Source organism: Euprymna scolopes, chromosome 12 (assembly GCF_053919585.1).
Source record: "Euprymna scolopes isolate OS-2025 chromosome 12, ASM5391958v1, whole genome shotgun sequence".
NCBI classification, from domain to species: domain Eukaryota; kingdom Metazoa; phylum Mollusca; class Cephalopoda; order Sepiida; family Sepiolidae; genus Euprymna; species Euprymna scolopes.
The window spans coordinates 137,467,196-137,482,541 of NC_136493.1; the positions used below are offsets into that span (position 1 = coordinate 137,467,196).

Consider the following 15,346-nt stretch of genomic DNA (forward strand, 5'->3'; position numbering starts at 1 on the left):
AAAATCTGTCTACATGAAAGAGTGCCGAGCTGCACTAAAACGACTACTAAGGTCCAGCGACCTTGTGACCGCTACCCGTAAGGAACTCCACAGGGATCTAGTGAATGGGGCCGCCGCCGACCCCCTATGCGCGCGTTTGGCTTGGCTGTCTGTCCACCCCTGTGACTAGATCGTCTGCCGTTGATTCACTCTGGTGGACAAACTCCAACTGCCGACTCTAAAATTCCCGACCTCTGACTTCAATTCCGTTACGTCACTAATTAAAAGACACGCCACCTTAACGTGGCCTTTCCGTCACGTACGCCTCTTCAATGTTATTTTGTGTATATTTAACCTAGGTGAATTATATAAACATCCCAGCTAAAATCTCTTGCTAAACTTAATTATATAACTAAACTATGACCATCTTGCTACCTATATCAAATCGACTATACTGGATGCTCGTACTATAAATTTCTTAAATCTTTTATATATATATATATATAAATCTAAGACATTTTCTGAATAGACAATTTTTCCCCCGATCAGCTGAACATCCAATGATCGTACATATAATCTTTATCTCATTTCTTATATCACTTTGTATCATACCTGTGGCAAAAGCTGTGAAAATGAGGGTTGCCGTTCAAACGACCTAGGTGTATGTGTGTGCTTTGTCATCTTTGCGAAGTTAGAATAAGAAAAGAATTCCAAGATGGCGCTGACGGCGTTTTGTAATGGTATGATCTCGGAAAATCTCGCAAAATCTCGTGCATATATGAAAATCAGTTGATTATCGACAACTATAAATTCAGGTCGTTTTGGAAGGCAAGGCGTGAGGAAAGAACGGCCGGTTGATAATTGTGTACGCCGGATTCGTGTTGGTGGCGTGTCACCGTGTCTGTGTGTGTACTGATCGAACCACTTTTCTGTCCCTTGGACTTTGAATTTGTTTAGATTGGACTTCAACTTCATCCTATCTTTATGCCAAGATTAACACATAATACTCTATTTGATGCACGTAACTTAGAGGGGTTCTTAGCTCCAAACACTTAAATCTTAATAAACTGACTTTTTCAAAATCGTTACATATTAACTTCCTATCCGTAGTCTTATACATAGACTTAAAGAGATCTATAATAAATAGCAACCCTCTATCTCTTTCCCTCTGGTAGGAGATAGTATTACAATAATTAATACATAAAAACTGAACTGATACTCATTGTTATTATACAAAATACCAACTTCCGGATTTTAAAAGAAGGCGAAAATATCTTTGAAAATATCTTTGAAGACAATAAACATACTAAATATATAAAATTCCATATATTCGTATCTACTTAAAAATACCATTTATTATTTACTATACTTACAGAATGTGCCATAAGTTATATATTTTCCAGTTATACTTGTACTGCACTGTACTCCAAATCGAATGTTGTTACTTGTATCTATATTGAGCATTAATCTTATCTTTCTGTCGTCTTAAATAAACTTATTTGGCACCCAATTTTAATTCCTAATATCAAGTTAACAATAATTTAACATGGTATTCTATTCCTAAACTAATATATAAACTATACCTAAACCATACATTAACTCTTCTTTCTCTCTCTCTCTCTCTCTCTCACACTCTCTCTCTCTCTCTCTCTTTCTCTCTCTCTCTCAAACTAATTCTCTTGCAAATTTAATTGAATCCACTGCACTAATTCCTACATGCCATTAATAATGAAAATGAAAAGCATAATAATGTCCCTTTTAATCACTTCAAGGAATGTAACTTTTCAGTAGATATATAACCTACTAAATAACCAATTAACATTAACTACCCATGCAAGGTCGCAGAAATACTTGCTTTAGGACCCAGGCGCGGGGCAAGCCCTCTCGGTGCTAATGGACCCACAGATCTTCCCAGGTCATTCCTCTAGGAGAAGGAAAACTCTGAAGCTAAACCTAGCGGAGGGAGGCCTCTTCAACTCTGGAGGACAACCTTCCTAGAGCTGCTGACTCGAACAAATTACCGGTTGGCAAACCTACACTGCTTAAGGAGGAGATAGGCTCTGTCTATCGCCCAGCTTTCATACTCCTTCTTTGCCTATTAGCCAGGCGTAGAGGTGCTATCACAGGGACTCGATAGAATCACCTAGTGGCTGATCTTGTTTTTTGACTAGGGAAACGGACGCCGGTTTCTCCACTCCCAACACATCCCATTCCCCTAAACTGGACACTGTGGGGGTGCTTCAATGGCATATATGCCGGTACAGTTGAACTGGGTTGACTTTTGTCTGATGAGTTGAGGGTACCGGATTGACAGCTGCTGTTTTCGACTGATAGTACAGGAGCCCTAACTCTTTGGTAGCGCTTAGAGCGGCTACTCCATCAACAATTGTATAATATCGGGATGTTTGTAGTGCCATGTCGCGCTCATTTCCGCTGGGCTTTCCTAAGGCCACAATCCTGTAAGTAAAGACAGCTGATGGTCTATATGTATTGCGTGTCTGATATTCTGCACAACCACTCGTCCAGCACCCCTCACTCACCCTAACTAAAACTTTTAAATTAAATTAAAAATGAAATGACAGTTCAATAAAAAATTACGTTTAAACCAGGACCAAACTAAAAAAAAAAACAGCCTTCTCCCTTGAAGCTTGCATTTACGAATATCCGCGGGCTTAGAACTAACAGATTGCGTTGAATCATTTCTCCTAGTAAACACCCCGGATATCTTAGCATTAAGTGAAACTATCCTACACTTCTCCTATCGTAATCATTTTAACATGCCTGGTTATCTCCCACTCTGCCGTAAGGACTCAGACAGACATGCACGGGCTTGGAGTCTATATTCGTAAATCCCTCCCCCTGACTAGAGAACTAAACTAGAATCAATCAGGCATTTATGTGCTTCAGATTAAACATACACCATAATATTAGCTACATGTATTTTCTCTACCGTTCTCTCTCGACCCTAAACCGTAGCCTAATAAACAAAGTCTCTGACAGCATAGATATAGCACTCTCCATCGATAATAGCGGACAAGTACATGTATTTGGTGTCTTTAATATCCAGCACAGTAACTGGCTTGGGTTCTCTACTTACACAGACGCAGCTGGTAGCACAGCAAATAGCTTCTTTATAACTCATTCCTAATCACAAACTGTTACATTTCCGAGATGTTTCCCAGACCAACAAGATCAACATGCCTCACTTCTAGATCTATTTCTGATCACAGTTCCTGATGATTGTACAAGGGATGTCCACAGCCCACTCGGGAATGCTCATCATGCTGTGGTAATGGTAGAAATCGCCCTTAATTCTCGACCCAAAACTGAAGACCCACTGCTCAAAACAACGAGGTATTACAAAATGGCTCACTGGTAAGCCATCAGCGATCTCATCAAAGATGCCTCTTGGGGAAATACCTTTTCTCTTCAAGCTGAATAGTGCACAAAGGAGACCACTGAATAGTTTAAAACAGCAATTGAACACCATGTTCCCACACGGAATTTCTATAGCAAGCCCCACTCCCCCAATGGTTTACTTCTACTTGTGTAGCTGCCATCGCTCAAAGACAGCATGCGTACTGCCTATTCAACCGACATAAGTCCACTTCAAACAGACAGAAGTATATAGAAGCTAGAAGTAATTGTAGGAGATAAATAGCGACAACTAAGACAGAATACACTGAAACCACCAGTACACGCATTGAAGCACAGAAATTAGAAACCCGTGATTTTTTAAAAATCTACAACAGTGTAGTAAATAATGGACAGTCAACAATTCCACCACTATTAAACAATCAGGAGAGTGTTTGTACGGCAAGCGAGAAGGGTAACTTGCTTGCCAGTCGGTTTGTCTCTAACTCCACATTGGACCCTTCCCTCCCTGACTTTCCTTTGCGGACAGACGCCACACTAGATGATTTGAAAATTACCCCTTCTCAGGTACATGGCATCATAAAAAACCTAGACATCTCAAAAGCATGTGAACCCGATCTCATTCCGGCTGTGCTCTGCTGATGTTGCTCCAGTTCTCCAAACTTTGCGACAAATGCCTTAACGAATCTTGCTTTCCTGACTGCTGAAAAACCGCTTCTGTGGTACCAGTTTACAAGAATTCTGGCGAAAGAACTGACCCATTAAATCATCGCCCCTTTTAGCCTACTTCAGCTTTTCGTTAAAATATTTGAGTCCTTGATTAACCATGCCCTAGTCCATCACCTTACAGCTGCTAAACTCCTGACCGACAATCAATATGGATTTAGGCAAGCCCGTTCCACAGCAGATATCCTAACTGTAATATCTGAACGTATATACCGTTCACTAGACAAAAAAGGGAAAGTAGCCCTCGATATATCTAAGGCTTTTGACAGGGTATGGCACGATTATCCTTTAAGGAAAATTAGATCATATGGTATCACTGGAAGAATACATAACGTAATTAAATCCTTTTTAAGAGAAAAATTCAGGTTGTCCTCGACAGTCGTGCATCTAAACAATATGATGTAAATGCGGGAGTACCTCAGGAGTCTATCCTTGGACCATTATTATCCTTGATATTCATAAATGACCTCCCTGATAAAATTGTTTCTGAGATGGGTATATTTGCTGATGACACCACTCTCTATAGCAGGCACGAGGGGAAAACAAACGAATACATATCTAAGGAAATGGCAGAAACACTAGAGCATAACCTCCAATCTGTAGTGGAATGACGGCAAAAATGGAGGGTCACATTCAATGCTGCCAAGACTAAACTTGTTTCCTTCAGTAATTACAAGAAACCTTCTTTATCACCAACAGCAATGGCTAGGAACACATTACCCGAAAGTACTTTCTTTAAACTCCTCGGCCTAGCGTTTACAGGAAACATGACTGAAATAAATACATTGATACCATTGCCAAGACTGCTGCGAAGAAGGTGGGCTCTCTCTACCATGCTAGAAAACTGCTTACACCTAAAAGTATCCTATACTTCTAAAAGGCCAGCATTCGCACATATATGGAGTACTGTTGTCACATTTGGGCTGGTGCATCTGCTACTAGTCTCTCACTTTTTGACAGGGTTCAAAAGAGAGTAGCCAACCTGATAGGTTCTGAACTGTCATCTAGACTTCAGCCTCTATCCCATCGACGAAACGTTGCATCCCTCTGCCTGTTCTACAAATATTTTAATGGTGAATGATCTGACGAACTACAAACACTTTTACCCCCTCGACGTGAATACGCCCGACAAAACCGACAAGCAGCTAAATCCCACCCCTTCACAGTGCAAGAAAACCTTCTACTCCAATAGTTTCTTCCCCAGAAATGCTAGACTTTGGAACTCCTTTCCGGGATTCTGCTTTTCGAACTACACTGACATGCAGAAGCTCAAGTGTAATGTGAACAGACATCTTGCCGCTCAACTCCCTTCATAATACCCTTGCATCTTATGTTCTCGAAAGTAGCACCCTACATTCTACTATTAGGTTGGTGCAAAAAACATATCGTTTTATCACACGTGTTACGTTTATGTATGTATTTCTGAATTAATTCATTGATATATATCACCATGTTACTATTTTGAAGCGCGTTTAGCTCCATTGAATCGTGTTTTTCGTTACCATTCTCAATCTCTTCATCCATTTTTTTGCAGGCTTTTCGAAAGCATGGACAAAATTCAGTTTGATTTTCTTGTTCCAGTTCAAACTAGGCCAAAAACTACTGAAACAGCTCGTATTATTAATGATGCGTTTACTCCAGTACCTATTAACGTACGTGTAGCGTAAAGACATTTCGCAATGGTGATGAGAGCCTCGAAGATGAAGACGGTCGCAATAAAAACGACCCATTTCTCAAGCAGATTGTGACGTGTGATGTGAAGTGGATCCTCTACGACAACCGATGACGTTGGTCACAGTGGTTGGGTGCCGGAGAAGCTCCACAATACTGCATGGTTATGGTGACTGTTTAGTTGTTTGCGGTCGGTCTTATCCATCATCAGGCGAAACGATTACGGCGGAGAAGTACTGCCAATAAATTGACCAGAAGCTCCAACATATGTACCCGAGATTGGTCGATATGAAGGACCAAATTCTTCTCTATGACAACGCTCGCCCGCATGTTGCTAAACTGAAGCTAAAAATAATTGGGCTACGAGCATCTTCTTCATCCGCCATATTCACCGGAGTTCTCGCCCAGCGATTTTCCTCTTGATAACAACCTGCGCGAAAAATGATTCAAAAACCGAAATGATGCCGAATCAGCCTTGAATGATTTCATCGCTTTCAGAACTCCGGATTTCTATGCTGAATGGATAAATAAACTTGTTTCTCGTTGGCAAAAAGGTGTCGATTCTAATGGTTCTTATTTCGATTAATAAAGTTTATTATAAAAAGACTTATGATCTTTTGAATTTGAACATCAAAAGACAATATTATTTTTGCACCAACCTAATATATGCCATGTATGTTATATATATATATATATATATATATATATATATATATATATATATATATATATATATATATATATCATAATATGTTCCATGTATTCAATTAATCATTTGTAATGATGATGAGTATACCACAAAATACTCCCATTTTCCTATAGAGTTTACATCCAGCTACGACAGTTACTTTGAACGAGAAAGAGTTCTCATTTGTAATAGTATATTACATATTCATTTAAAAAAGTAATAACGTTTGTGTCTTGGTTTTCTCTCCAGATTGCTGGCATGAAGGTCAAGGATACTATTTGGGTCAAGTGTTCTGGGACGAATGCAATGAATGCGTCTGTCGCGAAAAGGATAAAATTAGCTGTACCAAAACATATTGTCCACCAAAAGGTAAATAAACTTATTTCTGTATTGATAATTAAGTTTAATTTTAAGTTTAAAAAATAATACTCACAGATAATAAATATCATATTCAATCTATATATTTATTCACTAGCGTGTCTATTGTTATTTACGTATATTTTAAACATGTCCATACATATATTGCACATTTTATTAAGTTTTAAAACATATAGATATGCCCACAGATATATATGTACATTTTTATGGAGTTTTAAAACATTTTAGACATGTTTATAAATATATAGGCACATTTTTATCGAGTTTTAAAACATTTTAGATAGGCGCATGAATATATACGTAAATTTTTATAGAGCTTTAAAACATTTTAAATATATCTATACATATATACGTACATATTTATGGATTTTAAACATGCCCATAAATATATACGCACATTTTATGGAATTTTAAAACATTTTAGATAGGCCCATGAATACATACGTAATTTTTTATGGAGTTTTAAAACATTTTAAATGTATCTATACATATTTATGAATTTTAAACATGGCCATAAATATATACGTACATTTTATGGAGTTTTAAAACATTTTAGATATGCCCATAAATATATACGTACATTTTTATGGAGTTTTAAAATATTTTAAACATGGCCATATATATACGTAAATTTTTTTATGGAGTTTTAAAACATTTTAGCTATGCCCATAATTATATACGTACATTTTTATGGAGCTTTGAAACATTTTAAACATGCCCATGAATAAATATATATTTTATGCCGTTTATTTATATATTTGTAATTCGTTAAGATTTTATGTTATTTGTTGAACAAAGTTTTGGAAGGTTCCGATATTTCATTAATCATTTATTTACTTTAAATCGGAACGAATGCTTCCTGTATGTGTTCCTGATTCTATGCTTTTTAATTTTACGCGTTTGTTATTGTAGAATTCACATCAAGCTATAAGCATTTACTCGAATTAGTACTTGACCATGTCTTTATTGTGGGATAACATTGTCATTTGAAAATATGTAAAACGCACATGAATCCATAAAGATAATTGCATAAATTATATGTGATTTTATCTTTCTTTTTGTACGACAAAAATTTTAAAAAAAACGTAAATAAATCTATAAAGTATAAAATTATTGTATTTTTTCTTTGTTTTCTACCCAGATTGTTGGCATAAAGGAAAAGGTTACAGTCATGGACAAAAATTTAAAGACGGTTGTAATTGGTGCGTCTGCCATTATATGAATAAGATCAGTTGTACTGAAGACGTTTGTCCACCACAAGGTAAATAAACTCTGTTTATGGACAATTATACATTGTTTCTCTTTACAATTTAATTACAAACTAATCATTAATTTTAATATAAATACTTTGTTAGCCATGTTTTGATGTTTTGTGTGTTAATTTATTCTGTTCTTCATTCCAAATCACGAACATTTTCCAAATATCTAGAGAATATGGTGACAAAATATGCTTCTTTTCCTAGCTAGATTTCATTTGCAACAATGTCTATCAATCCTTAGTCGTTTCTCCTTTTCTTTCACTGTTGTCGACACGTTTTTAATTCGATTTCCCGATTCCTTAATTGTACATTCCATATTACAGAAGAATTTTATAGTCCATTTTAGCTTTTTATATGTTATACACAGATACTGCTTTGATATTATACCCATTATTTAAGTGTTAGATTTTTCAGCGACTATATACTTGGTTGATTCGTTCATCGATTCGAAGTACAATTCCTTTCTAATATGCGAAAACATTCCAGCGGATTTAAAGTGCACGAGTTTAAAATTAAAAATGAAGAAACGGGCACTGAGCAAATCACTCATATTATTACTCCAAACAAACGTATCCTGTATCTTTATAAGGCCACTATTCGCCCCTGTATGGAGTATGGCTGCCATGTTTGGGCTAGTGCATCTGTTACTAGTCTCTCGCTCCTAGACATGGTTCAAATAAGAGTCGCCAATCTGATAGGCATTGAACTGGCATCTAAGCTTCAGCTTCTGTCCCATAGACGAAATATTTCATCCCTCTTCCTGTTCTACAAGTATTTTAATGGTGAATGCTCTGACGAACTACAAGCACTTGTGCCCCATGACATAAACACCCTCGACAAATCCGACAGGCAGCTAAATTCCACCTCCACACAGTAACGATCCCTAGATGTAAAAGATCTTTCTACTCCAGTAGTTTCTTCCCCAGAACTGCTAGACTCTGGAATTCCATTCCAGGTCCCTGCTTCCTCAACTGTACTGACGTGCAGAAGCTTAAGTGTAACGTGAACCGACATCTTGCTGCCCAAATCCCTACATAGTACCACAGTAGCTGTTGCTCGTGATAGTAGCCCTTGCACCAAAGTGGCAATTTGGGATGAAAATGTAATTAAAAAAAAAAAACTAATAAATGTCGATAAAAGATGCGAGACGCTCAGCCGTTATACGACATGTGAGACACTAAGTTGTTGTAGGACAAACGAAAGGCTAAGCCGTAACACATCCAGGTTTGATTATTTATTGGACAGTTTATTTGATTTGAATGCAATCACTTACAATATCCTCCAAACAAAAACCCTAATCAAAAGACAATAGCAGTGTTTTTTTTTAAACAAGTAACACAAAAACGTGAATGAATTAAAAAAGCATAATAGTACAACATTTTTATATCTTTTGTAATTTTGATGTTTTATTTTGTACACAGAATGTTTGTATAAAAAGGAAACGTACAAATATGGACAAAGCTTCTGGGACGAGTGCAATCTTTGCAACTGCGGTCTTGATGGTTACACTTTCTGTACACTAATGGCTTGTCCAGAAAAAGGTAAATAAAATTCATCTCTAGATTGATTCTGAAAATAACTAAATATAATATACGAGAGATAATCGATATCCTAATAAATCCCACGATTAATTTTTTTTTTTATATATATATGCTATTATTTTACGTTATATATGCTATTATTTTATTTCCATCATATTTGTTTGGAACGCGTATTTCAATTGTTAACATTAATATCTCTGAAAACGATACACAAGCGAGGAAGCATCGTCGCGCCGCCAAATGGAAAACTTCTCACCAAGTGACCCCCCTCCCCCTAAAGTAGCCTACCCAGTCCTCTACTGAATTAGATAGCATCTTGGTATCACAAATGCCATTTGACCTTTCGGGGCCAAGAGAAACGAAAAAAAAATTAGCGACTTTATGTCTAGTTTGATAAACGTCTATAAGCTTATATCTCTATCTATACTTCCATGAATTTTCCATGAAGTTGAGGGTTTTGTGTATTCATATTCCTATTAAAACCCCCTTTATTCTATTTATTTTAAAGGATAATACAACTTTGTTCTATATGAGTCATGAAATTGAATTCATCTGCAAACGATCTAGCTCATTTGCATATTCTTTTAAACATTCATTTTAATTAATTCTCTATTAGTTTTTTCGGTTTTCTTATGGGATGATCATCTTTAGTTTACTATTACGTGTAATTATATTCAAGCAAATACTCTACATGATTTATACTTGCGTAATATTTGCGTAGAAAGTTTATAGTAAACATATATATAGTATTCCAGCCCATGCGAAACGTTATATTTGGGTTTTAGTCGTGCAAAATTGGTGCAGAAGTGTGGAAATTATAAAAATTGAATCCGCCATGTGATGGTCGAACGACGGCATTGCTGGTATGAGCGTGTAACGTAATAGCTATGAATTCCTGTTTTAATTTTTAGCCTTGCAGTAAACATTTCGTCACAGGTCAGGCATTAACGCCTAAGAAAAAAGTAAATCGTTAGCTATGTTTCGATTCTTGGTAGTGGCGGACGAGTCTTTTAACTTTTTAAATCATTACTATATTTTGAGGTTCAATATAATATAATAATAAATACGAAATCTGTATTTATCAAAATATCATATTTAAGCGTATTTTACGACTGGGCAATGCCTAGTAGCTTGCTAGTAAAGTCTTCTGTATGCTAATATGTTGTCCAGAAAAGAGTAAATTAAATTAATCTCTTGATTGTTTAAAAAGATAACAAAATCATCATATGAGAGATACTCAATATTCTATAAAATCCAACGATTTATTCAAGAGTTTATCTCGAGTTTAATAAATATCAAATATGCTCATCTTGTATATGATATAGCGTCAATCAATTTGCTATTAGTTATAGGTCAATAAAACACTGAAAACGACGTAGATACTGAATTATGTTTTGATCTGAGCATGTTCTCAATAATTTCCAGGGAAACTTTTCGTAAGAGTCATTTTTGCACATTGACCTGTAAAGTTATATGTCAAATGTTTAGGTTATCAATTCTTTGACCTCCGCCATTTTCTTTGTAATAATGTTACACATGTTTAAACGTGTTATACTAAAGTTTACAAAAAAATTAAAATTAATTAAAGAAAACTATTCCACATACGCAGATATTATACCGATATAACCGATTAAACTAATATAACATTATATATATTATTAATATTAAATGATGTATATTATAAACATTAAATTATATACATTATATATATTAAATTATATATAATATTATAATTAAAAAATATATACTATTAATATAAAATTATGTATATTATTATGTAAAATTATGTACATTAAATAATATATATTATTAGTATTAAGGTATATATATTATGAACATTAAATTATATATATTATTGATATTAAATTATATATATTATTAATATTAATGTATGTATATTAAAAATATTAAATTATACATATTATTATTATTAAACTATGTATATTATTAATATAGAATTATGTATATCATTTGTATTAAATTATATATATTATTTATATTAATATATATATTATGAATATTAACTTATGTATATTATTAATATTAGATTAGTTATATTATAATTATTAAATTATGTATATTATTCATATTAAATTATGTATATTACAAATATTAAATTTTATATATTACTAATATTAAATTATGTATTATATATATTTTAGTATTAAATTATATATATTAATAATATTAAATTATGTATATTATAATTATTAAATTATGTATATTATAAATATTAATAATATGCTAAATTATGTATATTATTAATACTAAATTATATATATTATAAATATTAAATTATGTATATATATATATATATATTACAAGTATTAAATTATATATATTATTAATATTAAATTATATATATTATAAATATTACATTATATATGTTATAAATATTAAATTGTATATATTATTAATAGTCAATTATGTATATTACTACAATATATTCACCTTTTAGTAATTATGGATAGTTTTAACCAATCAATGGGTTTGTTCCATATTTGTCCTTAATTGTGATCGTTCTCTGATTCACACCCTCATTAATACCATGTTGTATAAATGCAAGACCATTAACGGCAAATTCTGTTTTTCTCTGATATGGAATGTATCTGATTGCATTATGTATTCGTCCAGAAATACTGTATGATTTAATTTTTATCAGAGGCTTTCGATGCAAGACGCTGTCAAGGGCATTGGGTATATCAAAGATTATCGCCCTAGCCTAGCTCGCTTTATCTAATGCATGGTATATGCCTTCAGAGATAATGGTTAAAATATCCGCAGTAAAACGATCTTACCTAATAAATACTGCCGATCAGAAAGACGTTCGGTATTTACGAGAACGGGCCCTTGATTATTGAATCAATTATATCGTGAAGAGTCGGTGTAGACTAAAGGTGTTTCTAAAATGTCAGAATACTTCTCTCGCATACAAGAGACTCGGGGTTTCAATCCCGAGTTCAGATTAAATGAACTGATGAGTTCACACAAGTGCGAAACTCGAGTCTTGGACTTCCAGTTTGTTGGCTGCCATGGCTCTTGTGAGCTGCGATGTTGTTTGGCCGTGGAAATAATTATATCATCTCTCACGTTTGGAATATATATATATATATATATATAGTAGCAAGCCGCCCGGCGTTGCTCGGTCGTCAAATACGCATAAATAGATTTTTTTATTTATTATGATAAAGCAATTCTCTATCAATTATTATATGCATAATAATATATGATTATTATATAATATACAATGTATAGTAATGACTTCAGATGTTAAAGAACACAACTTATGTACTATCCGTTAGAATCGGAACCAGAACGTTAAGCGCTCCAGCTTTAGTCATTATCTATCTCTCCAGCGTCGTTACCGTCTGAGTTACGGACCGATGGCTATGAATGTTTAATTTGGAGCATGCGCAAAAGAGACAGCAGGCGTAGGGTTTTACTCGACCTAACTTGCCAAGGTCACGTGCTTTGTTTTCAATTTAGACCCCTTAGCAGCAATTTTTGCAGGCTAAAAAATAAATGAAAAGCATTGCTACATATCTAAATACTGTATATCAACACTATTCAGAGAGCAGTTTAGTAAGCACTTTTTCATACATGCACCAACAAGGTCAATTCATATATGTATATGTGTGTGTGTGTGTGTGTGTGTGTGTGTGTGTGTGTGTGTGTGTGTTTCAACGTTTTCATCTTCAATTCTACGCACTGATGGAGAATGTAGAAACTATGCACAAATAGAATTCAGCGTAATAATGAAATGAAACCAATCGTTAAAAACAAAACATAAAAAAATTAATAAGTAATTTGTTAAATAACGCTGATTTTTCAAAGGAATATAAAAGTTAGTAACTTTCATGTAGTGCTCATATATCCATGGCTGAGTATATTAAGATATCCGTTTTTATGAATTTAAATAAAAAACTAGGCTTTAATATTACTGTCACTAAACTTTGTAGGTATATATATATATATATATATATATATATATATATATATATATATTTCAATTTTTCTTTACATAAGCAGTAATTTGTTGCTACACAGTAATGAGCATATTTCAGCCTTTTAGTATTTAGATATAATACACAGAGACCTCATCAGGCAACAACGCTTATATTCAAAAGCGGAATTCGCAATGTTTTTACTTTTTGCATTTCTTTTTAATACAGACTGTTGGCATAAAGGAAACGGTTACGATGTTGGACAAAAGTTTAAAGACGATTGTAATGCGTGTGAATGTCGTGCTAAGGATACAGTCAGTTGTACCCGAATGGCTTGTCCACCAAAAGGTAAAGAAAAACACATTTTTTTATGCATTGACAATAAAAGTAACTCTAAAACTATATCCAAAGAACATGAATAGTGTTTTTAAAAACTTCGGGATATTCGAGGCTTTATCAGTATATTGATATTTATCATACACTAGCAGAGAACCCTGACGTTGCCCGGGATTGAATGGGGATCAACGAATGTTTCACATTTCAAATACTTTTATTGTCACCGAAATTGATGAAATAACCCTTTTTTTTTTCAACCAAATTAATTGATTGCCTGCTCTAGTCGGAGACCCATCGTGGTGCACCGCGGGAAGGTTCATATGATTTTTCGCAGTGACTTTATACGCAATATATTGTAATATAAAATTGCACTGTAGAGAACTTACTACTGATTTAATAAAATTATTTTCATATAATAGCTTAAATTAAAGTTGAAAATGCAAAACTCAAGAATCATGGATCAATTGTTCTCTAAGCAGAGATATTTATTTCGAAATCTTATCAAAGCACCTAATATTGTTTTATGCGCCAGGCACTTTTGCTTGCGCAATGATAAAACTTTAAAGTATACTTGTGATGTTAGGCTACATTAGGGTGTAAAATTGCGTCAAAATCAGACTGTTTTTTTTAATTCTTTGATCGAGTTTTTTTTTTAGATTATGAATTTTCGATACTTATCGGAGGCATTCCAATATAAATCCTATCTAAGAACACTCCCAGACACATAAAGTTTATTTGTGTGAAAAGTAAAAAAATCGGCTCACCCATTTCGGAGCATACACACACACACACACACACACACACACACACATATATATATATATTCAATCATGGATCATTTATTTTATACGACCCCATAATTATTTCAGTACTACACACTACACAAGATTCGCCATTTTGAAAATACAAAATTGAAAATACAAAATTCAAAATGGCGTCTATAACAGCTCGGTAATCAGATATTTACATTCTATCCGTTTATATTCTTCTCGGATTCGTTAGCATCAATGTTTATCAAATTTATTTCATTTTATTAACTTCAACATCTGTAGAGAAAATAATATGTTTTTGTTTTGTTTTTCAAGTTTCTCGGTTCTTACATTTAAATTTCGTTATTTGTTGCATTGCTTGAGTACTCTTTTTTAAATTACATCTCGATTTTCGTTTCGTTACATTTTTGTCTAGGAATATAACGTAACGTCGCAGGAACAAACAAACAACGTTACATGAATCCGGGTCGGCATTTCTTTTTCTTTTTTAACCATAGAGTTTATTACCGTTACTCTCCCAGCTCATCACTAAAAAAAAAAACGTCCCTCTGCCACTGCGTAGCTATATGTGCATCTCCACTGGTTAGCGTTTATCTTTCTTCCAACAGCACGCTGGCCACAGTCAGCCCATTCTCGCCTTCACTTTCCACATCCTTCTCCTTTGGTGCCGACTTTGTTT

General features: G+C 34.1%; 1 protein-coding gene across 1 annotated transcript in view; it reads left to right on the top strand.

The window, feature by feature from the left end:
- The window catches only part of LOC145291110 (uncharacterized), a 129,705-nt gene that overhangs the window by 65,138 nt on the left and 49,221 nt on the right, over window positions 1–15,346 (top strand). Inside the window, exons 22-25 of the mRNA XM_080136626.1 lie at window positions 6,689–6,808; window positions 7,959–8,078; window positions 9,498–9,617; window positions 13,790–13,909. Coding sequence (XP_079992752.1) covers window positions 6,689–6,808; window positions 7,959–8,078; window positions 9,498–9,617; window positions 13,790–13,909 — 480 coding nt within the window. The remainder of the gene's footprint in view (window positions 1–6,688; window positions 6,809–7,958; window positions 8,079–9,497; window positions 9,618–13,789; window positions 13,910–15,346) is intronic.